This window comes from Pectinophora gossypiella, chromosome 5 (assembly GCF_024362695.1).
Source record: "Pectinophora gossypiella chromosome 5, ilPecGoss1.1, whole genome shotgun sequence".
Lineage (NCBI taxonomy): Eukaryota > Metazoa > Arthropoda > Insecta > Lepidoptera > Gelechiidae > Pectinophora > Pectinophora gossypiella.
In genome coordinates this window covers 2,724,063-2,749,228 of record NC_065408.1, presented here as the reverse complement: position 1 = coordinate 2,749,228, position 25,166 = coordinate 2,724,063, and the positions used below count along the sequence as shown (strand labels likewise).

General features: G+C 35.9%; 1 protein-coding gene across 1 annotated transcript; it reads left to right on the top strand.

Annotated features, from left to right (window-relative positions):
* The first annotated feature begins 1,534 nt into the window (after window positions 1–1,534).
* On the top strand, window positions 1,535–24,755 carry LOC126366597 (proton-coupled folate transporter-like). The gene is made up of 8 exons (XM_050009762.1): window positions 1,535–1,689; window positions 7,180–8,060; window positions 18,708–18,864; window positions 19,519–19,620; window positions 21,118–21,255; window positions 21,772–21,855; window positions 22,987–23,143; window positions 23,672–24,755. The coding sequence occupies exons 2-8, from the start codon at window positions 7,266–7,268 to the stop codon at window positions 24,072–24,074; spliced, it is 1,836 nt and encodes a 611-aa protein (XP_049865719.1). The 5' UTR covers window positions 1,535–1,689; window positions 7,180–7,265; the 3' UTR covers window positions 24,075–24,755.
* The last annotated feature ends 411 nt before the right edge of the window (window positions 24,756–25,166 follow it).

Sequence of the window (25,166 nt, the reverse complement as noted above, 5' to 3'; positions counted from 1 at the left end):
CCACGCTGCTCCACTACAGGTTGGTATTATACAGCTAATAGCCGAGACCAACGGCATAATTCCATACAAAATTGAAAATAATTAATTCAATCAATGATGATTCTTGTTCATTATAACTTTAAAATTCTGACAGCGCGCACAATTCGAGAGAATCCCGAGCCCTTAGCTAAGTTGCAATACAGTATTATTTTAATTCACCTTCAATACTTTCATTATTTAAATGTGCTACTGCTTCTAAATAATGTCACTCATACATTTTTGTCTATATTTCATAACAGTTTGTTTTGACTTATATAGTAGAAACTAGCACCTCGAGGTAATAATTACTTACTTGTGATCCTCTCAGACGACGCCCTGAGTCGAGGTTCGCGCCCAACTGGGCACCCTCAGGCCTGTTGTCTTAAAATTTGTACCGGGTGAGAGCCTTCAGCGCTCCCCATTTGGCCGGTCAAGTAGTTAATGCCATCTGCGGCTTTACAATAATCACGTCAAAAAAATGGGTTCAACCATTCGAAATCCGACTTAGAAACGACATTTAAATCCACCAGTCTGTATATACCTTTACGCATTGTAAAATATCCTTATTCACGAAGAAATAAGAGGAGACTCGACGTCCTTGGGTCTTAGATGTCACGATCAGCTAGTTAAGTTTTCTTATCCTTATAAAAATGTTACTTAGTCTTAAAAAATGTAAACATCCTATGTACGTCCCCCTGCTGGGCACAGGCCTCAAACAAACGGAGCTCCGAAATGCGCCTAGTGTTAATAAAAACAAAAACGATCATTTTCAATATAGGACGATCATTACTACTCACTAAAAGGCACGTTGCAAGAGCTGGTAAATAACACCCAAGCAACTATTAAAGTAAAAAAAACTTAAAGGCAATATTTCGCAGCCAACCAAAAGGAGCATTTACCTGAGAAAGCATATGTCAAAGAAACCCGTTTTTCACAGGGCTCGCTTACCTAACCTGAAGATGACAAGTCCGATTTTTTACAGAAGCGACTGCCTGTTTGACTTTCCAACCCGCAAAAGATAAACTAGCCTATTACAGGTTAAGTCACAAACCTCCGATACGCATTTTTCGGGAACGTGGGTTTCCTCGCGATGTTGTCGTGATAATCATGTATGACCTAAACATTAATTCGAAAACAAATTTTGGGATTTGAACCTGCGAGACTCTAGCGTTCTTCCACCTGGGCTCCCAGGTTCTTACCGGTTCCCAAATGGCGTAGGTAGCCGAGCTGCATTGTGTGACGGATGCGGCAGAGACTTGGTTAGGGGAGCTTAAGCTGGATATATGATCCACGCAGGATATATTTCTTTTGTCTGCCATACGCAATAATAATAATCTGGCCTAGAATTAAAAAGAAAAATGGCGGAGCGAGATTGTAATTAAAAGGAAAAGCACGTCGAAGGGACTCGATGGCACTGACCCACCTGGTTAAGGCCAAGGTTAGAAAAAAGTGACCAAAGTACTGGACACAAATATAGCTGTAAACATACAAACTCGTTCTTAACGTCACCAGACTAGTCGGAACGGATGAATCTAGTGAGATAGCCGTGCGTGTTAAGGAAAATTTCAAAAAGTGTTTTGTTTTTGTATATTTTTTAAAATTAAAATGATATTATAGTTGTAAAATATTTTTTGTGTTACCTACTCTTTGGAATTTTGTTTCAACCTTCAGGTAAGCCAAAAAGAAAATAATTGGTACATGTCTGGTTAAAGTTCACTTGTTAAATCTTTAATTAATGTTGTTTTTATGTTTTTCATTTTATATTATTTTTTATATATATCCCACGAACACGCAGTGGAATATGATCCATACCCCCACTAGCTGATTGAGGCAAGGCCCGCGCCGAGCAGTGGAACTTGTATAACCTGTCTATGTTATGTTTCTACTAAATTGAAGAGTTCAATATGATAAAAACTTGCTAAATAAATAATAAAATGATTATGTTTACTTTACTATTCGATACAAAAAAAAATCTTGGAAAATATTTTTTTTTTTTTTTGTTACACCATTTGTTTTTTTTTTTTTTAATTTTTTCATGAGATAACCAATCATACGTGCACGATTTGTCAACAATAGGTGTAGTATATTTCCAGATAAGTGTACATGTACAACCAACCACATATAACATTATTATGATACCTACGTAATTTAGAACTTAAATACCACTTCGTGGCTCCAAGCTGTCTCCTGCCATCTAGTTGTGCTGTGCCCACCCGGACAGGGATTACGGGCGCAAGTTATGTATTTACGTTGAAATTTAAGAATAATCTGTAAAAACAAAGGAATAAATATAGTCAATATACTTAAGAACCTACCTATTTATAGTTCGTGGCATAGCCATAGAGGCGACCAATCAGCTCGCTAGAACAAACACCCCAGGATCAGGACCCGGATAACGAACCAGCCGGCGAGGTCGACGATTGGACTTCATTTAGCGCTTATTACTCTGGGGTCGTTTTCATCATCTTCCTAGCATTATCCCGTTTTTCACAGGGTCCGCTTATCCAACCTAAAGATTTAACAGGTCCGGATTTTTACAGAAGCGACTGCCTGTCTGACCTTCCAACCCGCGAAGGGAAACCAGGCGAATACAGGTTAGGTCACATACTTCAGAAAAATGCATTTCTCGGGAATGTGGGTTTCCTCACGATGTTTTCCTCCACCGCTGAGCACGTGATAATCATTTATGATCCAAACATGAATTCGAAACCAAATTCGTCAGTCATTGGTTTAGACCTGTGCTAGATTCGAACCTGCGACCTCAAAGTGAGAGGCAAGCATTCTAACTGGGTTACCACGACTTCCTTTAGTGTCGGTGAGAGCCCTCAGCACGCCCCATTTGCCCGGCCAAGTAGTTAATGCCATATGCATCTAAAAATACTTCGTGACACAGCGAGGTTACCGTTATAAAATGATAATCATTTGCCATTTTTTACTTTACCCGTTAGTGCTATTTTCTAGTAACTTTCTTTTTTGTATTAAATAGCGATCTTTTGGCACTAGAAGCGTCATAAATTCTAATGTTTGAGTTTGGTGTACTCGTTCTTAAAGAACGTTAATAGGTACACTCCGATTTTCTGGCCGGAACTCTCCCGGTACTGAAAAAAAACTTCAACAACTGCAAACTCAATGTATACAACTGGTATACATTGAGTTTGCATTTTTTTTTCAATCAATTCAATTTTTTCAATTTTTTTTCGGACAATCATTCAACCTGCTATGGCTTACTCAAACAAAAGACAGTCCATTTATTTTCGACAGTGTCCCCGTTAATTGATCCCGGATCCAAAGATCGTTGGGCGTTCTAACCACCAGACCATAGAGGGAGTTTGAAGTTTTTTTTTTAAATGTATAGAGAGGGGGGGTCCTTGGATCCGGGATCAATTAACGGGGACATTGTCGAAAATCACTTGGACTATCTTTGGTTTAAGTAGGCCATAGCAGGTTGAAGTACCTGATTATCCGAATAAGTGAGATGGTTCTATGCTTAATTTTTTTTGAAAGCAACTTTTTTTTCGAGACTTATTGTAGATTTACCGCAGATAGCATTAACTACTTGACCGGACAAATGGGGAGCGCTGAGGGCTCTCACCCGGTACAAAATTTAAGACAACAGGCCTGAGGATGCTCAGTTGGGCGCAAACCTCGGCTCAGGGCGTCGTCAGAGAGAAAGAATATTTGAAAGAATTAATCGACCCTAGTTAGAGAAATCGTTGTCCACGCCGGCGGGGTCGGTATTGGGGTTCTGAAGTGTTTGGTGTCGCGAGCTGCTTAGCCGCCTCCATGTCTAGAGTAATCGGTTCGTCGGAAACTTGAAGCGATGCTTAAAGTAACCAATTAAATAATGCTAAATTATCTGTTCTGCTTACCCCAAAAGGGATTGCAGATACAAAATTGCATATTCAAGTACCAGGGTCAGATGAAATCATAAGAATTCATCTGAATAATAGGCAACGTAATGGCATATGGCCAGTCGCAGGATATTGCTCAACTAGGTAATTGGACAAGAACGTAAATGTGTATTCGACCATAGAACGTTCGTTGTGCCCGATATGGCAGTTGATAAGCCGCGCGATTGATTTTAGTCACGTTGATATGGCTTTACGGTTTTTTTTTTCTAGCATATAAACGAAGATTTTGTGGTTCTTTTGATTCAAAATTGTGTGTCGTACGTGCAGAGTTGAAATTGTGCGTTTAAGAGTGACAAATAGAGACTTAATATATTTTCTAAATATTTATTCCTTTTAAGAATTAATTCTTTTACCAAAGACGTGTCTTGCGGTTTTTTCCAGCATTCTTAAAATGAACCAGTCTGGATAAAATAGCTACTCATTTTTATTCATATAAATCTAACTCGAATCTAATGCTTGTTATAATTATGAAAAATGTTAGAAGAAAACATTCGTCATAAATTCTGCAATCTAACAAAAAAACGAATAAAAATAATAAACTACGAATAAAACTATCTACTTAAATATTTTTCAATTGTCTCGAGTAAATTTTCGCACTTATTATGTCAAAAGATTTAAAATATTATCACGCGATTCTTTATATTCCATGACTAGGAATTATTAAGGTACTGAAAAAATAATTGTCATCTAAATACATACCTGTTTTATCACTACGCGTCACAAACCGTGATTGATTCATTGTCACACAGCAGCTAAGTGCAGTCAATTCTTTGTAAACTTAAACACCGGCTAAGTGGAAAACTCAGTGAAGAAGTTAATGTATGTATAATTATTATTAAGTAATTTAATTACCTAAGTATGTTTCTTATATGCCGAATAAATATTTTTTTCTTTCTTCTTTTTTTTATCCAAGGTATAAGTTTTTGGCAAAAACTATTTAATTAAAACTATCACATCAACATTCGCATTGGCAACACTATATTAAGTATGTAAAAAAAAACTTCTCGATATTTAATTATTCGAGATTTTAAATCGAACTCGGAGCAAAATCCCCAATTTCTTTTTATAAATAAATAAATTCCGTAATCAAAAAGTATTATAAAATGAGTACATTCTTTAAAAAAATAAAAATGGAACCTATAATAGTATCTCAAGAATCAATCAGGGAATGATTCACAACAAAATACCCATTAAATCAGTTTATCTGTTTCAAATTTTAACAATAATAAATAAATTAGTAATGTGCAGTGTAATGGTAAACAAGAAATAATACATATAGTTACCTACTTAGCTAATAGGCACAACAAGCTAATAGCTAACAGGACAATCGAAAGAGCTGGATGATGTAAGTGTTTTTCGTCATGAGATCAGTGTTTTGTTTACAAAAATTTTAATAACAAGTTTTTATTGACAACAACACCATTAACGGTCAATGCCTATTGGTTACGATTTACGTAGGTACCTTTAACGTCTGCTAAAATAATGACAATAATACAGACAACACAAACAAACTCTCACCCGTAATCTGTAATGGGGTGGCCAGAGCCATTATTAGTATACAAAAAGTCAGCAATTTGCGACTACTTTTGATACAAAGTCTATCTCTCACACGACGCGCTGAGCCGAGGTATTGCGAGTCTCAAAAAGAAAATCACTGGTCCGCGCGCTGCCTTTACGATTTAAGTCTAAACTATGATCGAGGGGGTGAGGTAAACCTAGCTCAAACGCTGGTAGGGAGCGGAGAGTTGTCGTTCTATACGTAGTGTTTGCAACAACTATTGAGCCAAACCATTTTTAATTAAAAAAAAGAAAAATATGATGTATATGGTAACATTCATTTCAATCATTCACTCTCTTCATTTTAAACTTGTGTCGAGTCAACATGCTCTGTAATATTTTTTTTACCATAATTAATAAACTGTGAAAATTGCCGTCACATTCTCTTTGTCTTTCCTAGACATGTAGCATGTAGTATTATTCCTTATTCTATGGCTTAGTGTAAACACCATGGTGTGGGTCTTTCACTAGACAGGGCCCTTATTAGGGGTAAGGAGGGGGGCAGGGGGGGGGGGGGTTGGTAATTCACCTCACAATCCACACGTTAGAAGAGAACAACAGGATATAATAATTTCCCTTTTACTACAACAGTTGAAAATTGCAGTGTATGACTTTCGCACGTGACATTAGTGCTTGTCATGACAATTGTCACAAAAGTGGTGTTTTCAGACAATTTACACGATCATTTTACGTGACGCCAGAGCAAAATAATAGTATAAACGAAACCTAAACACTGTAATAGTAATAGTTTCTTTTTTAAATAATAAGCTCGCATTTGACCTCAATCTCACCTGATGGTAAGTGACGATGTCGTCTAGGGTGGATCAGGCTTACCTAACAAATGCCTTTTCACTAGCCTAACTAACAGGCTAGCCTTGATGACTCCCAGATAATAACGAATTGGAAAAACAGACGACGGCAGGCAGTTCCAATCCTTCGCTGTTCGCATCAAAAAGAGAGAGGCGAAACGTTTAGAGCGGATTTGTGGTATATCCACAACAAGGATGAAACGCCCTTCGATGCCTAGTTGTCCGTAGATGGAATTATGTTCCCTAGATTGTGATTAAACACAAAAAGGGTGATAAAACCTGAAAATATTAAAATGAAGCTTCTAACGTTGTGAATCGAAGTTGAAAAAAATTTATAAAATTAATATGAGAAATTAAAAACTGCGAAAAATCAAATCAAATGAAAAAATAGTATAAAAGTTATATTTAATAGTCCTAAGTATATGAAAGCATACTTGTAAATTATGAAGTCTTGCTTTATACCGTAAAAATAGAAACATCGACAGCAGTAAAGTCTGTAGACAGAAAATTATGTTAAGTCATGATTATTCACTGGATTTACGCTCAGCCGCACACCGACACAACATCACGAGTTCATATTATCAATCCGACAACACGTGCCTTTACAAAGCTAGAATTAAATGCCGAGAAGTATTAATTAGAAACTAAACGCTAATTTGGTACTTCCCTGAAAAATTGCTACGTAAGTAATTAGGTAATTGAGACTCAAATTCATTAACCGAACCTATTCTATCGATACAAAACAAAAGCCTATTATCATACTCCGCTACTTTATCATTATCAGCACCATTGATATCAAACAAATAATATCGGACAAGTAAATACTAAAGGCAATTATTGTGTCGCATACATCGTCAGTCATAATGTAAAATTAAACATTGCAGCGGCAGTCGTTCCGACGTGCGGAGTGCGATCGGCTAACAATGAAAAGACAATAGAACAATCCATTTTTTAATTTCTTGAAGTCATCATGGCTGAACAAAAACCGAAGCTTGAAGATAAGGAAGAGAAACCTCTAACGAAAGATGTCACAACAAAGAAGAAGACCTTTCGAGAGAAACTCCAAGAGGTCCAAGACAACATCACCGTGGAACCCTTACTTGCAGGGTTCATTATCCCAAGTGTATTGTCTATGTTTGCTATGGTGAATCTGAACTTGGATAAAGCCTGCAGAGTGAATCTAGGATATAGTGATGAAATTTGCGACGCCCTTATCAAGAGAACTGGCAATTATACCGAAGAAGAAAAAGAAGTGCAGAAACTAATATCATCGACAGATATTTGGAGAGGTGTGCTAAAAACCTTGCTGCCTTGTATTATAATAATGTTTTTGGGAGCGTGGAGCGACAGAACCGGGAAGAGAAAACTGTGTATCCTGTTACCGATTCTTGGAGAATTGCTGACTTCGATAAATAACCTGATCAACGTATATTTCTTCTATGAGATCCCTGTTGAAGTTACGGTGTTTATGGAGACAATATTCGGTGCTGCGACGGGTGGTTGGGTGACGATATTCCTTGGAGTATTTAGTTACATCAGCGACATCACTTCTGAAGAGACAAGGACCTTCAGAGTGGGGCTGGTGAACTTCTGCATGACGGTGGGGGTGCCTATCGGGATCGGAATGAGCGGAATCTTGCTGAAGAGAATGGGTTACTATGGGATGTTTACCATGACGGCAATACTGTTCTTCTTGGTCCTGATGTACGGATGCTTCTGTCTGAAAGAACCAGATCAACTGCTCAGAGAAAGAGGAAAGCCACCGGTGAGTGAATACCTTTTCAATTTCTTTAATAATTAATAAATATAGGTAGGAGACAAATGGGTCATATATTTTAACCTGCGCCCGTTTAGCATACCGTACTCTAAAATCATTATTGATCAGCTTTCCAACGCTGATAATTAATAAACCTATGTCTTCGTCAAGATCTGGAGGGGGGGGGGGGGGGGGGTGAAAATGGCTACACTGAAGCAATTCACCTAAAAAAGCAAAATTGATTTTTGGCATTTATTGGTATTGCCAAAAAAACCCAGCCGTGCCGTATGTCATGGTAGAACGCTTGCCTTTCACTTTGAAGTCGCAGGTTCGAATCCAGCACAAGCCTAAACCAATGATTATCGAATTTGTTTCCGAATTCATGTTTGGATCATAAATGATTATTACTTACGTATAAAATATCGTGAGGAAACCCATATTCCCAAGAAATGCATTTCGGACAGACAGTCGCTTCTGTAAAATACCGGACATGGTTAGGTAAGCGGACCCTGTGAAAAACTGGATAATGCTAGGGAGATTTAGGGGCATTTGTTGGTATTGCGCACTTACTTTTATATGCGCAAATGTTAAATTTCCCCCCTTAGCACTATATATTACATACCTCTTAGAAAAAATGCAGCAAAAATATCCAGTGGCCTTCGAAATTGACCGACCCTTGAGCGTTTTGTCATCATCACAATATACCTACTACAAAATCGTACAAGAGGTCATTCTAATACCTCTTGCAAAGTCATTCCTTTATTATTCAGTTATTACTTAACAACTATTATATCTCTCGATCGTATCTCACGTTTTTACAATAGTCAAATCATTAATTTTACAGAGATAGGCAATATTATTCATTGTGAAACAACACGTCACTGTAGGATTAATCCTGAAAAGTCGATAGAAGTTGTAATAAATAAAATTCTTATCGACTACTAAACAGTCATCTTGTACTATTTTTGTGATAAACATGATAAAAACCCTTTGAATATTATTAAATACCTGATAACATTAATAAAACCGATTAATAAACCAACGGATTTTTGTAAAAGTCATTCTAAACTTACTTTTATCGAATAAAATTCAAAATAGAAAGGTGACATTTAGGATCGTTTCGAATTTAATCTTCATAACTAATAGACATTTTGGTTCTGGTTCCTGTACACACCATCTAATTTTATTTTAAGTAAGACGAATTGAAGTCTTTAATTGACAGGCATAACATTTATAGGAGGAGGTCGGTGGCGCAGCGGTAAACGCGCTCGGTCTGCGATTGTAGAAGTTAAGCAACTTTCGCAAAGGCCGGTCATAGGATGGGTGACCACAAAAAAAAAGTTTTCATCTCGAGCTCCTCCGTGCTTCGGATGGCCCGTTAAGCCGTTGGTCCCGGCTGCATTAGCAGTCGTTAATAACCATCAATCCGCACTGGGCCCGCGTGATGGTTTAAGGCCCGATCTACCTATCCATCCATAGGGAAGGCCCGTGCCCCAGCAGTGGGGACGTTAATGGGCTGATGATGATGAACATTTATAGAACACCAGCCAGAAACCCTCTTAAAATTTTCATTGGCATATAACACAGAATTAAGTTGATAGCACACGTCTAACGGGTTGCATACAGTGAGATCATCAACATTGAAATCCCTATATTGATTCATTCACTCATTCATCAATCATACGTTTCTCTCCTTTTAAGGCGGATAAGAAAATTACAGGTATAATTCATAATAAAATTAAATGGTGTCTTCTACGCGCAGTATTGAATAGGCCATAATATACACCAACGCCACGACAAAAGAAATGTCGAAATTATTGAAAGTTTAGTTTTAATTTTGTTATATACCTGTCATTGTATTTAGTTTAAAAATATATTGCATAGGCCTTGTTCCTTGACGTAAGTAAGTAAGAAAGGATAACCTATATAATTAGAGTAGTATTTATATTGTTATGATTCGGCTCAATTATGTTCTAGATACATTTTAAGATAACTCTCTTTTCGATGGTCGACTTCACTCAGCTATAGTCCTTGGCCCTATAATTATACTATAATTATATTATATATATATATATATTCAATAATATATTTACATAAGTAATACATAATAATGTCATCTTACTAATGATAGCATCATAAAACTACTTTAATGTTTGTTCTGTTGATAACTACAACGAGTTAGACAATAGGTTTGTAATAAAATATTTTATATTATTATACTTATATGAGACAACAGAGAATATGCGTCATAATACTTAGAAAATTATTACTATTACATCATTCAACATATTTCGTATTATCATATATTACATTAATATATATCCTTTGAATAGAACATCGAATGTCAGTTAATATATTCGTAGTATTGGAACCGAATTATATAATGATGACATAATTATATACCTACAGTAGTACAGTATGTATATATATATTATTTCAAAACAAAGCCGTAGTAGTATGCCTTTTTTGATGTGACTTATTGGAGATTTGCCGCAAAGTATTCCGTAGGCGAATTCATAAGGTAGCAAACTTACATGACTCTGCTACCACCTGAGTAATAAAATATCATTCAAATATGGGCTTTGAGTCATGGTCCTGTGATATATTTTATATTGACAATATAAATCAGCAGACTCAAGCTTCCCGTCATCAGACTGCTCGGTAGTTGACCGCCAGAAGTCATTTAGGGCAGTGTTTGAGCAGAGTCGTGTAAGTGAGCTATGACCTTTAGGACAGACTGGCGCTATGTATGTATGTCCGGTCCAACCGAACTTCTAAACCACCAGTCAGAATTTAACAGTCTAAAATCACGCTCTAAAGAGTATGACACAAGAAAATAGGTATATTTCTCTGAAATTCTTCCGATGTTTAAGAATATACTTAATTTTTGTTTTATACTTTTTAGAGCGTGATTTTACCGTAGTCGGGTTATAGGTTTTTAACTTTTATTTTTAATTTGTTTATTTCTTAAATAATACGAACAATACGAATTAATATTGAATGATGAATGCAATTGTTTCTGTCTATTTTAAAAATTAAAGAACACAAATAGTTATCAAAGACCAATGGAAACAAAAGAGACAAATATAACATTATTATGAATTACTTCGAAATACGATACTACTACACCTATCTTCTGAACATCAGTGAGACGAAAAGAGAAGTGTAGACAGTACAGGGGCAGGTATTCTTCTGAGGAATATACAATTATAAATCATATCTTCTTCTTCTACTATCACATGATAGGAGAATAAATGGAGGTGGATGACCAACCTCATCAACCCTGGTGTCAGGGTTGTTATTGAGCCGTCAAAGGCCCCTGACGTGACTCAAAATCATATCTGTAATTTTACATGATGTTTTAAGGGTTTGTTCACTGCCTAAGAAATAAACAAAACATAATATGTTAGATAAAGTCTTATGCATTAATTCAAACAAACACTTTTTAATTATTATGTTATTATGACAACTGATAGATTGCCGAATTTGTTTTTGAATTTGGATCATAATTGATTATCACGTGTTCAGTGGTGAAGAAATACATCGTGAGGAAACCCACATTCCCAAGAAATTCATTTCCGGAGATATGTGACCTAACCTGTATTGGGCTGATTTTCCCTTCGTGGATTGGAAAGTCAGACAGGCAGCCGCTTGTGTAAAAAACGGACCTGTCAAATTTTCAGGTTCGATAAGCGGACTCTGTGAAAAACGGAATAATGCTAGGGATGATATATTTTAAACCAGGAATATGCAAAGTGTCCCGTGTAATGTTCGATTATACTTACTTACATAATAATAGTATAACGATCAGGCACGCTGAATTACAGTGATTCAATGATAATCAGTTTAATAATACGACGTGCGAGTCAAATGCAAATAAAATACCTGCACGTGCATAATTTACTGTTATCTACTGTAATATTATAAATAACGTACATACATAAACTCACGCCTATTTCCCACCGGGGTAAACAGAGACTATGGAATTCCATTTGCTTCGATCCTGACATACTTCTTTGGTTTCCTCCAAATTCATAAATCGTTTCATACACGCATGCGAGTTCAGAGTAGATCTTACTGAACCTTTTCTAAGGACATCTCCAGGTTGTGAGAAGCTGCAGTAGTTTTAGGCGGATGAGACGTTCGTTATGTAAAAATTAACGATTCAAAGTGTAACTATGTTACCTACTGAATAAAGATATTTTTGAATTTGAATTTGAATTTGGTCAATGTCCTTCTAATCTAGGTCTTCCTCTGCCAGCCCTACCACCAACCTTTGCTACTTATGTATGTATGTATTGTTAATATTATTATTATTACAGCATCACTTACATGAAAGACCATAATATAATGTCCTTATACACACATATACACACGCACACACACATACATACACATATTTATATAGGTCATTTTAAATGAAAGTTTTGACAATCAAATACACATGAATGCACAGTGTCCCACTGCTGGGCAAAGACCTCCCTACTTTATCATATCTCTCTGTCCAATGTCCACTCTTTATCAATAGCATCAAGGAGCATTAGCCATGTTGCAAACGATTACGAAATAAGATAGTTTAATTGATAAAACGAAACCGATTCTGTGAATAGGTGTGCTGATATACCATGACCTAATATCAATCAAAGCTAAAACTTTAAGCAGGAAAGCGCTTAAAACATCCTATCTTACCTATATCCTTATGATCAATAATTTATATATATATATATATATATGTGTGTATATATATTTATATACATATATGTATGTCCGTTCCAACCAAACTTCTAAACCACCAGTCAGAATTTAACAAATGAGGTATCACTATAAACGTCTAAAATCACGCTCTAAAGAGCATGAAACAAGAAAATAGGTATATTTCTCTGAAATTCTTCCGAATAGTTTAGGAATATACTTAGTTTATCTATTTTCCTGTTTCATACATTTAGGTTTTAGTTTTTTAACTTTTATTTTGTTTATTTCTTACATAATTTAATTACATGCAATTGTTTCTATGTATTTCTAAAAATGAAAAAAAAAACAATTAACAATCAGCACAGGAGACAAATTTACTTAATATTATTATGAATCACTTCGAAATATGATAAGTGATAATTTTATAATTCGTTTTAAGGTACCTAACAGAATCACTATTCACTCATTACCATATAGATTATGACTACATAGGACCCTATCTCACTAGGACCCCATTGTGGCCCAACCATGGTCCCGCCACCAAATAAATGTATACAATTTATAATGTACACTAAATAGATGTATTTAAAGTAAGTAGATAAAATAACAAATAAGTACATAACGCATAACATAATTCACATCACAACGATACGACGAAAAGTTTGGATTAAAAATCGATAATGCAAAATGGCAGAATTGGCAAAGCGGACGTTGTCATGCATAATAATAGGAAAGAGGAAATTACCAAATCGAAAACATTTCGATACGCATTCTCTGCGCACTATTAGGGCCCTGTCTCACTAGAACATAATGGTCGCTGCGGTCGCGTCACTAAAAAATGTATGCAGTTGTATTAAGGGATTGTTGTCGGCAAACAATTCATCCGCTGGTCATCCTAATGCGAACTATGCTGTCCATTAAAATACGACACTTAGGTTGTTCACACACCAACATACGGAAAATTGCCAGAATTTACGCCACTGAAATACACGTAATTTCGGTGGCACATTTGTTTAATGTCTTACTAAGGTGATTATAAAATTAATAGAATACTTAGATTAGGTTTTCAATTTTCATATTGATACAAACATCTTGCCACATACAAAAAATCTCATATTATTTTTACGCTAAACTGTTATAAATGTGTCATATAAACGTCATATATAGTATACAACTTGCCTTTAGTTGTCTTCCGCAAAAGCTTACAATTTAATGTAAAAAATTTGACAATTGGTTTTTCATACCACATCCTGCACTTTTTTGAAAAATTATAACTAATCATAAAACAGCCTCTGTGGTCTAGTGGTTAGAGCGTTAGGCTCACGATCTGGAGGTCCGGGTTCGATTCCCGATGGGGACATTGTCGAAATCACTTTGTGAGACTGTCCTTTGTTTGGTAAGGACTTTTCAGGCTTGAATCACCTGATTGTCCGAAAATGTAAGATGATTCCGTGCTTCGGAGGGCACGTTAAGCCGTTGGTCCCGGCTATTAGCCGTAAAAACACCTCCACCAACCCGCATTGGAGCAGCGTGGTGGAGTATTTAACCGGAGGGGGTATGGAGCATACACCCTCAATCGAGGGGAGGCCTGTGCCCAGCAGTGGGACGTATATAGGCAGTTTATGTTATGTTTATAACTAATCATAAAATTCTTTGGATGTCTAATTTTTTTTATTGAAAACGTTCACCGCAGTATTGTCTCCTGTAGCACAGTCACCCTCAGTTTTTGCTTGACTGTTTTTTTAACTTGTCCATATTTTGTGTAACCCCCGTTACAATAAATATGATGATACGTTTGCATCATAATTACTTATTATGGAAATATTATCGAGCATGCTTTCGTGGAATTGTACTTTTGTACATTTTTACACTATCAAATCAAAAATCATTTATTTCGGACATGATGGTCCATAGTTACTTAACATTACACACATTGGTTACATTAATTAAATACATACTTAAAACAAAAATTAAAATCAAAATTAAAACCAAAATAAAAATTAAAATACAATAAAATTAAAATTATATAATTACTAGTAGTTTTTGTTCGTCAATAAATGCATCATACAACAATGGCGCATGTTCTGACAGTCAAACCTACTCGCAAACACGCTACTACTATTAATAACTGTATGAACGATTCTTTGAAGGGAACTATGTACTTAGTTGCCAGTTATGATGTCTGTATAACTAATTTCTAGCAGAAACTTCATCTAGTAGACCTGTGTATCTTTGACTAATTCGGTGGATAATTTAATTCTCTTAAAAAAGTAATTATTTGTGTGCGTCAAGCTAGCGGCCTCAAAAAAAAATGGGCACGAAAAAATAATTTGACCATACCAAAAAATAGTACTCTTATTGAAAAAAATAGTACCTGTTGTAAAAAAAATAGTACCATCACGGTTCTGGATTTATAGCCATGTTTTATTGCACTTGCTAGCTTGACGGTGAGCGAAATTTGGCGAGAGTTAACGACAAGGTCTTTCGCTTTGATTTAAACGCCAAAAACTAGTACCGAAATAGTACTCACCCCCTGCAAAATACCGAAATGAGTACTTCAACGGTTCCAAAGTTATAAAGGCAGTTCTTTGATCCCGCTGGCTTGACGTTTTGAAAATACCTATTATCTAGGGAACGCTTGCATACTTCAGTTTGTAACTAATGTCAATAAACTCGTATGAAATAGTACTCCCTACCATCATAATTTGGACCTGATTCTCTTTGTAGAAATATGTCAAAAAGTCATTATAACCTATGTCATACATTTATCAAGACAGGTACCGTCGCGAACAAAATTATTACACATGCTCAAGAAGGATGTTATCAGATTTTAGTATTTTTTCCCCATTTTTGGGTAAAAATTGGTGAAGTGCCAGGGTTGTCAGATGAAAGTAATATCATTGTTGAAACTCTTTGAGTTATTCTACAAATACTGCAATTTTTTTATTAACAAACACTTCGATCCGTAACAAATTGAACAGGAAGGTATAAATTATAAAATAAAACAGTAGATTAAAAATGAATTATGATGTATTAAAATCACAGATTGTTTTCCATAAGAACTAGACCCATGCAGCCATTTTCTATTAAAATTATTGCATATGGGTGTATGCCAAAGACCTTGTATAGAATAGACGGATAATATTTTAGAGTGACGATCAAACTATCACAGCTCTCTTTCTTCCCTATGGCAACAATCTCTGTGGAAAAAAGAAACAAACATAGACAAACACCGCTGTCTAGAACGTCAGTGTTTACCGTTTTGAGATGTTGTGGTAGTCAGCTGGATACCAAACCTGCCGTTAGTTTTTTGGTGTTTTGGGACATTATTTTAACTTTTTATATAAACAATCTGTGAAATAGTTATTCATTATGAACCATGGCTTGCGTAGCTATTGGTTGTGAGAGTAGAATGGGTGTTATAATGGAGAACGATCAAACAATGTCTCACCATGGGTAAGTTATCGACCACATAATACATGTTTGTGTGCAAGAAATACATTACCTGGTCTGGTTTTTGTAAAGTTTATTGAGCCCTAAACACGATGCAGACGCATATTTTCAGCAAAGCCGTCACATTTGTACAAATAATTGATTTCACATTTTACGTTAATCAGCTTTGACAGATCATGTACCCAAAGTATTATAAGTAGTGTTGTCCTTTGATATCGATAACATAATATTATGTTTGAATGTAACATCTACATGTTGCGTTATTCTATTCACGTTTAATTTATTTTTCGACCTGTTTCCGATTTGGATGAAGATTACATAAAGATATTGTATTTTCCAGATTTCCTAAATATCCTAATTTACGAAACAAGAAATTAAGAAACAATTAGATTCAGACCATGAAACGAGATGATTCTCTCTTCTGAAGGACGCCTTCTCCTTATTTAAGCCTGTGCTAATTACATTTCGATGTATCTTGCTTTCTATCGAGCAGGATACCAAACAAAAATATTACATAGAGATGCAGTACCAACAATATTCACTCACATATCTCACATAAGGTGAGTTTAAGTTTAGTTATAAGTTAATTATAATTTGCAGCTATTTCGTTTTTGTATTCTACATTAGCATGGAAAAAATAATTCAATACAATACAAATATTCTCTATTGCACAAAATAATTAGTATGAATAACTATTTTGGTAATTACCTGTGATTATTCCTTCTATAAATAATTAGTATGAATAACTATTTTGTAAACATGCAATGCTTGTGAATTTGTGTGCTCCACGTTAATATGTGCCATTCTTGCAGGTAAAGTTATAACGACCAGAGCCGACACTATACACTTCTAAAGAAAGTGAACAAGAGGAAATATTTTTTTTTATCACCAAAAGTCGGAATTGTTCAGTGCTTCGTAGTCATTGTATTCTAACTATATTGAATAAAAATCTTATAAAGAAGTATTTGCTTTTATTCTTTAATCGCATTGAGATAATCCCCGAAATATACTAGAAGGTCGTCTACTTCTTGTATCGAGAGCCGATTCGATTTCCGGTCAAGTCAATGAAAAACGTGTATTTAATTTTTATAAAAGGGTAGGTATGTGATTTATAGCAACCAAAGGGTGGCCGCAATGTCGTATTAAAATGATACTATAGTATATGTGGACTAGATGGACCGTCCTCGACCTCCTCGGCCATAACACCTTGCGAAATGACATAGATTCAAAAATGATAAATTGACCTTTAACAAGTTTGTCCATGATAATTACGTTGAATAAGTGGTTCTGAATCTGTCACCGCAACGTAAGGTTCTTCTTAGGTATCTTTCTATCAGGGTACAAATAGGTATCGTTTTAACTAATTTACTTGTGGTTCTACCCACCCAGGTATGGATACTAGGTCGTTATTTCTGTATTTAATTAATCATTCAATTTGTAATGTATATTTTTTTAGATCTTGGACTAACATAAAATATTTAGCCAATAATAATGTCGATAAAGACATGGAACGGCGCTAGTGGTTCTGATACAAAAACATATACTATAGGTACGTTTCTATAACAAACCCGCTACACGAGTACAAAAGACGTTACGACGATAGTATATTTATCTCTTTTTAACTTATGACGGCTCACATGAGTGCGAAAGACAAAACCTATGTTTTTCTTTCGTCTTAAATATGCTCCGTCTATTCTATACAAGGTCTTTGGTGTATGCAATAGCAATTTTTTGTAATAGCAACACTCTGAAGTGCAAAGAAATGGTAGGGTAGACCTCCAAAATGGCAATACTGGCAATGGCAATACTTACGAATAAATTGTGAGGTTATGTAATTGTCTACGTGACTGTATCAACAACAAATGTATGGCATAGGTTATGATGGTTTTTTAACATATTTCTACAAAGAGAATCGGATCAAAATTATGATGGTAGGAAGTACTATTTCATACGAGTTTATTGATATTAGTTACATACTTACTGAAGTATGCAAGCGTTCCCCAGATAATAGGTATTTTCAAAACGTCAAGCTAGCGGGATCAAAGAACTGCCTTTATAACTTTGGAACCGTTGAAGTACTCATTTCGGTATTTTGCAGGGGGTGAGTACTATTTCGGTACTATTTTTTGGCGTTTAAATCAAAGCGAAAGACCTTGTCGTTAACTCTCGCCAAATTTCGCTCACCGTCAAGCTAGCAAGTGCAATAAAACATGGCTATAAATCCAGAACCGTGATGGTACTAATTTTTTTACAACAGGTACTATTTTTTTCAATAAGAGTACTATTTTTTGGTATGGTCAAATTATTTTTTCGTGCCCATTTTTTTTTGAGGCCGCTAGCTTGACGCACACAATTATTTTCGGTTGGCTGGATAGACAGTAATAAATAATCAATATATTATATAAATAATTATATTTTAATTACTTACAATGCCAAATAAATTACTGCCAAATAGTTACATTGTTACATTGCGTTTTTCGGTTATTCAAATAATCTTATGTGGTATTTCAGATAGAGCGACCGGACTCAAATAAGAAGGTGTCATTCTTCAACATTAGCCATGTGGTGGAAACTGTATCCGTCGCATTCAGGAAGAGAGCGAATAAAAGAAGAGTAAAAGTGCTTCTTACTCTTTTCACTGTGTTCATCCTCTATGGACCTACTATGTGTAAGTACAGGTCGGCCAAAAAGGCCACATTGAAGCAATTCATCTAAAAAAGCAATATTGCAATTTGACATTTGTGCTAAAAGTACTTAATAGCAATATTGCTTTATAGGTGAATACAGGGTGTAACACCCTCCGTGGTCTAGTGGTATGAGCGTTAGGCCCACGATCTGGAGGTCCGAGTTCGATTCCCGATTGGGTCACCCGTACTAACTTTGTATGGGGGTACTTACAAACACGGGGTGTTAGTGACATCGTAACGAATATTGAGACAGATGATTCAGCTCATTTTTCTGAGTAAATATCAAGTGGAATTTTCCACCACAAAAGTATAGAATTAAAAATAATTAAAAAAAACTGTAGAAAGTCATGAATTTTGGGACGGAAAATTCCACTTGATTTTAACTAAGAATCATGGTCTGAATTATCCCACTCAGTATTCGTCACGATGTCACTTTACACCCTATACCGCTATCACGTAGGTGTAACAGAAAGTTCGGTGAGGTGTGGGGACTTAGTTCATCTTGTGATGAATGTGCCTCTGACTACTCCTCGGATGTAGTCGTAAGCTTATGTTATATTTTGATACAAATATTTTTAGATTTTTTTTAGTTATTATTTTGAACTTTAGTTGTGATTACTGATGTATGTTCGCAGCAGAGCACAGCATCATATACCTGTTTGTAAGAGCTCGTCTCAACTGGGACATGGTCAAATATGGACTCTTCACCAGTTACTCCATCATCTTGCACTCCTGTGGTAAGTATGATACATACAATTGAGTAGTAGTGTCTTAAGACAAAGAAAAATTATGAAATTCGGATTACAAATTGGAGATGTTCTTCGAAAACGCTCAGTGAGATCTACTCTGAACCGGCGTGCGTGTATGAAACGATAGATGAATGTGGAGGAAGCATGAGAAGTATGTCAGGATCGAAGCAAATGGAATTCCATATTCTCTGCTTACTCCGGTGGGAAATAGACATGAGTTTATGTATATATGTAATCAAGAAAAACTTAATAATAAGTTCGACAATTTATCACGTTTTGCTATGATGAAACAGTAGGCGTTTCATACAAATTCCATAGTAATTTCATGTTTTGACGTTTAGTAAAAAGTAAGTTGACTAAATAGCGTAAATCCTTATGGTGCTCCATCTAGAGTGGAAACGATTTCGAACATCGACAGTGACAGTTATAAAAATGTATGGCGTTGACATAATTTCGTAAGATGTCAATAATATGTTTTTTATACTCGTTTGCAACTTGGCTAATGCTCCAGTAGACTTGACATTTTCCTCTTACTTTATCATGGAAATCACCATTAAGTTCTTACAATGAGTACTGATGTCTTGAACGCGGATGTTCAAAAAGCCACTCTGAATAAGCACAACCACTTGAGATAATAAATGAAGTTGACAATTATTACCTAATCCTTGACTTGTTGAGTAGGCCTCTTAACCTCCCGGATGTTTCATAATACAGACATTAAACGATAGTGACAACAATGGTACTGCTACTATGTTTCTATTTTCTTAATAAAACAGAAAATCTTCGCCATGCAAATAACTTTAAATAAAATTAGATAGTGTGTACTGGAGTCAGCACCAATACAGAGAGAATGCGACGCACTCAGACCTAGGACAAACACTTCTTACTTTAAAGGGGGTTTACCTTGCTGACAAACGATATCTGGACACTGTGTACTGATAACTGAAAACCAACGTGATCTGTCTACATGTCGACCTATGAGCTTGATGTTAGGAAGTGACCTCATCAACCTTTTTTTTTTTTTTTTTGACGTGACTTATTGTAGATTTGCCGCAGATGGCATTAACTACTTGGCCGGACAAATGGGGAGCGCTGAAGGCTCTCACCCGGTACAACGTTTAAGACAACAGGCCTGAGGGTGCCCAGTTGGGCGCGAACCTCGGCTCAGGGCGTCGTCTGAGAGGAAAAATATTTGAAAGAATTAATCGACCCTAGTGTGACCTCATCAACCCTGGTGCCAAGGTTATTATTGAACCGTCATAGGCCCCTGACATGACTGATGTAATAACTACGCACTTACATCAGTAAGTAATAACCGGGACAGATATATATATAGTGGTTGAAATACAACACTACCTAATTATCCATTATGTTACAAAGGACACATCCGTCTGTCGGATATTAGGACCTACAGTTGTTTACAAGCAATACTACAGCTGTTTGGAAATTCAGTTCTCCGTGTTACTTAATTTTTGATATTTCCAGGTGCAATGTTCTCAATCACGGTACTCAGCAAGCGTCTCCAGGTGGACGACTCGCTGCTCTGCCTGATCTCTGTAAGCAGCCGGTTCGTCGGCGCCATCTGGACAGCCTTCGTGCAGACAGACCTTGAAATGTATTTGGGTTAGTATTATTCTCAATGTTGAGAGAGAATCCTGGAAGGAACGGTGGGACACCTCAGGATACGATATGATAACCACCATAACGGTATACAGAGATCGAATTGCTCAGCACCAAAGAGGCACCAAAACAAACTGACCCGGAGTTTAAGTGAGACACCCTTCATGGAACGCCTCTTTTTTGCCGCTAATGGCATTAACTACTTGTCCGGACAAATGAGGAGTCGAGGTTCGCGCCCAACTGGGCACCCTCAGGCCTGATGTCTTAAATGTTGTGCCGGGTGAGAGCCCTCAGCGATTTGTCCGGCCAAGTAGTTAATGCCATCTGCGGCAAATCTACAATAAGTCACATCAAAAAAGAAGGTCTTTTTAGATGAATTGATTCAACGTATGTGCGTCTTTTTGAGGGGTCTCATGTAGGGTCACTAAAAATAGAATAATCAGATTTTAATCCCTCTGTACTCTTTTAGTATGACCACGTATGACTCTCGCTAATATTGACCATCGTTTCACTTTTCAGTACCTCTTGTGGAGATACTTAATGGGACAACATTCACATCGTTGCGGTCAATCATATCAAAATTAGTGGACAAACAAGAAACTGGTATGTTGTAAAATTTCGGAGCCTCATTACTTCTCAGTGACACACCTATCACTTACGTTATACAAACATAACGGCAAAAAGAAAACAATGAGGATATTGGGAGAATCGGTGAAAGAGCCACCGTACGTAATAATGGTGGCGCATGTTATACTATTTTTTTCAAAAGTATTGTTTACCATTCGACTTGATCGACAAAAATGTGTGCTAAGTAAAAATAAAGCCGTAGGGCCTTTGGCGGCTCAATAGTAACCCTGACACCATGGTTGAAGGGGTTGGTAATCCACCAACCCACACAATACAAGAAAAGAGTAAAAATATTTGAAGAACATCTTTTCAATCTTAAATCTAAATTACGTTTTGCACAGACCATCACTGGAGACATTTTCTGATAAAAATAACACAGATTCCTCAAACGGCTAAGCAAAGTTAAATAGCTGAATTATAAAGTTGTTGTTTATTATACACCCACTCATCGCCATCTATATTAAGTCCCATGAAATTTTCATGCTATGATAATCTTAAATATATAAAAGGAGAAACTGACTGACTGACATATCAACGCACAGCCTAAACGGCTAAACGTAGGCACTTGAAATTTGGAAGGGAATTAGCTTAGGTACCGTAGAGGTGCACTAAGAAAGGAATTCCCGGAATTCCCACGAGAACGGGAATTAGCGGGAAAATCCTTTTGTATGAAAAATCTAAACCGCTTAAGTTAGACCCTTGAAATTTGGCATACAGGTACCTTAGTAAACTTAAAGCTTAGTTGCAACAGTAAATTGCAAAATTCCCACGGAAACGGGAGTTAGCGGGAAGAAACATTTGTATGAAAAAATCTAAACTGCATAAGTTAGATGCTTGAGATATGCACTCCCACACACACAAAGATCTCTCTTTTATAACACGTCACGCGGATGAAGTCGCGGGCAAAAGCTAGTTTCATATAATCATGTCCTAGTACTATTCAGAGGCGGAGGACAGGAGTCCTGGTACGGCTTTGAAATAGACTACTCTTGGCACTATCCCACTCATCTCAGAGTACTCTGGAGCGGAAGGCAAGAGGGAAACCACTGCTCTATTTTTCCCTAGAAAAGTTATGTGATGATGTTCTAAAAAAACATCTTCTTGCAGCTAAAATCAACTCGCTGTTCTCTCTGACTGAGACGGTGGCATCCCTCCTCTTCCATCCCTTCTACTCGTGGATGTACATGAAGACCCTCCACGTTATGGCCGGAGCCGTCTTCCTCGTCAGCGCCACCCTCATCATACCTGCTTCTGGGATCCTAATGTAAGTTGGAACAAAGTCACTGTGGTTCTGTGGTTCACCGGGAAGTGCTGGTTCGAACCCCGGTAGTAGACTTGCATCAATGAGTTTTTAACTAACACTGTTGGCTCGACCACTATAGAAAACGTTGGTGTAATCGAAAACTCAGTGTGTAGGTACTTGTTCATCTTGCGATTGATGTACCTCTGGCTACCCCATTTGAAATATAGTCGTGAGCTTATGTTATGTTGTAACATAAGTACACTGTTAAACGACGTCGGGATAATGTTGTTACTTATGGAATGAATATACTCATCATGGTGATTTTTTATTGGATTCAGGGAAAATATAAAACATCTTATCTTGGTCGAATAAAAGATAAAAATCTCTTGGAATTTTCCTTCACTTTTAATATGAAGAGGTTTTTTTAATATTAAATAATAAGCAGACGATGTTCAAGCAAACTCATATACTTTATGCTCAGCTGTATCTTATAATATCAAAATATTTTAAATTTGTATCAGTATTTTATATTCTTCAAAACTGTTACAGATTGTTCTACGTCCAGCACAGAAGAGAACTTAGCAAGGCAAGAAAGAAAGCTCTCGAAGCAGATGACAAAAAGGAAATTGATAAGAAGAAAGCAAATATACTGAGCCCATTCAATGTTCCTGAGAGTAAAGATAAAATAGGATTAAGTGAAAATATAGCTAATCTAGATTTAGTTGAAAAGAAAGATAAATTAGATTTAATTCTAAATGAAAAAAGTGAAAAGTTAGACTTCTGTGAAAAGCCAGATAGCATAGATTTAGTTAGTGAAAAGAATGAGAAGCTAGAATCAAATGAAAAGAAAGATAAATTAGATTTAGAAGATGAAAATAAAGAAACGATAGAAAGCAAAGAGGATAAACAACGAAGTGATCCGGATGATACGCCATTAAAGACTACGCTGTGACCTGTTAACTTAAAACTAGTGATAAGTTTACTGAAAACTATTAATAGCCTAAACCGAGCATAATTCGTAAATGAATTGGTAGAAACCAATCGTATTATCGAACATTAGATTTTAAAACAAAAGTATATTTTTACTGAGTAGGTATAATATTCGACGCAAGTTCTTCAACCAAAATTAATTCAATGTTTCTACATTAAAATCTAATGTTCGATAATACGAAGAAAATTATGTGTTCGCTAAAAATTTTAAAACCAAACCGAATGCTAATTGTAAAATAGAATAGAAGTGTCGAGAAGTTATTTCAAAACATAATAGGCTGTTCAGTTAGCTAAAAGCACTGATCGTGTATTAGTATAGTGTACTATTTATAGTATATTTTTAAATAAGTATTATTCTCCATTATGTTAAAACGAGGGAATCCGGTATTATAGCTATAAGAAATATAATAATTATATGAAATGTATGTATTTTATACTTTACGTCGATAGGTAAATACTTAGTGTAAGTTTGTTGAAAAATAATTATTACCTAGCACCTTATTGTGGTAATTCTACAGTAAATTGTTACCTATTGTTTAAATTAATAAAACCATTTTTATTATGAGTACGAAAATTTCCAGAATACCGAATAAGAAATAATTGAAAAATATTAAATATTAAAACACAATAAAGAAGTTAAAAATGTTTTATTGAAATTCATTAATTCTAAGGGGTCTATTATACGAATGGCATAATTATTTTTAAAAAATGAGACTACTTAACTATATGTATATGACTGGGTTACAAGGTGAGTGACTACCACAAGCAGGAAAGTTAATAATGAAACTACGTTGCGATGCAAAATATACTCGCAGATATTTCCATAGGTTTTTTCCATGTATCGCCTATTATGTTGCAGTGAACTACATAGATACGATACCAGCGTGTAACCAAACTTATCTGACATTAAATAGATGATCAACAAAAGGTCACCCTTAATATATCGACGAAAAAATAAATAAAGACCGGTAATAATGATGGAAAAATATAAGCCCAGTAGTGGTCTATTACAGGCTGATGATAATAATAAAGATTACAAATGATAGTTTACAAC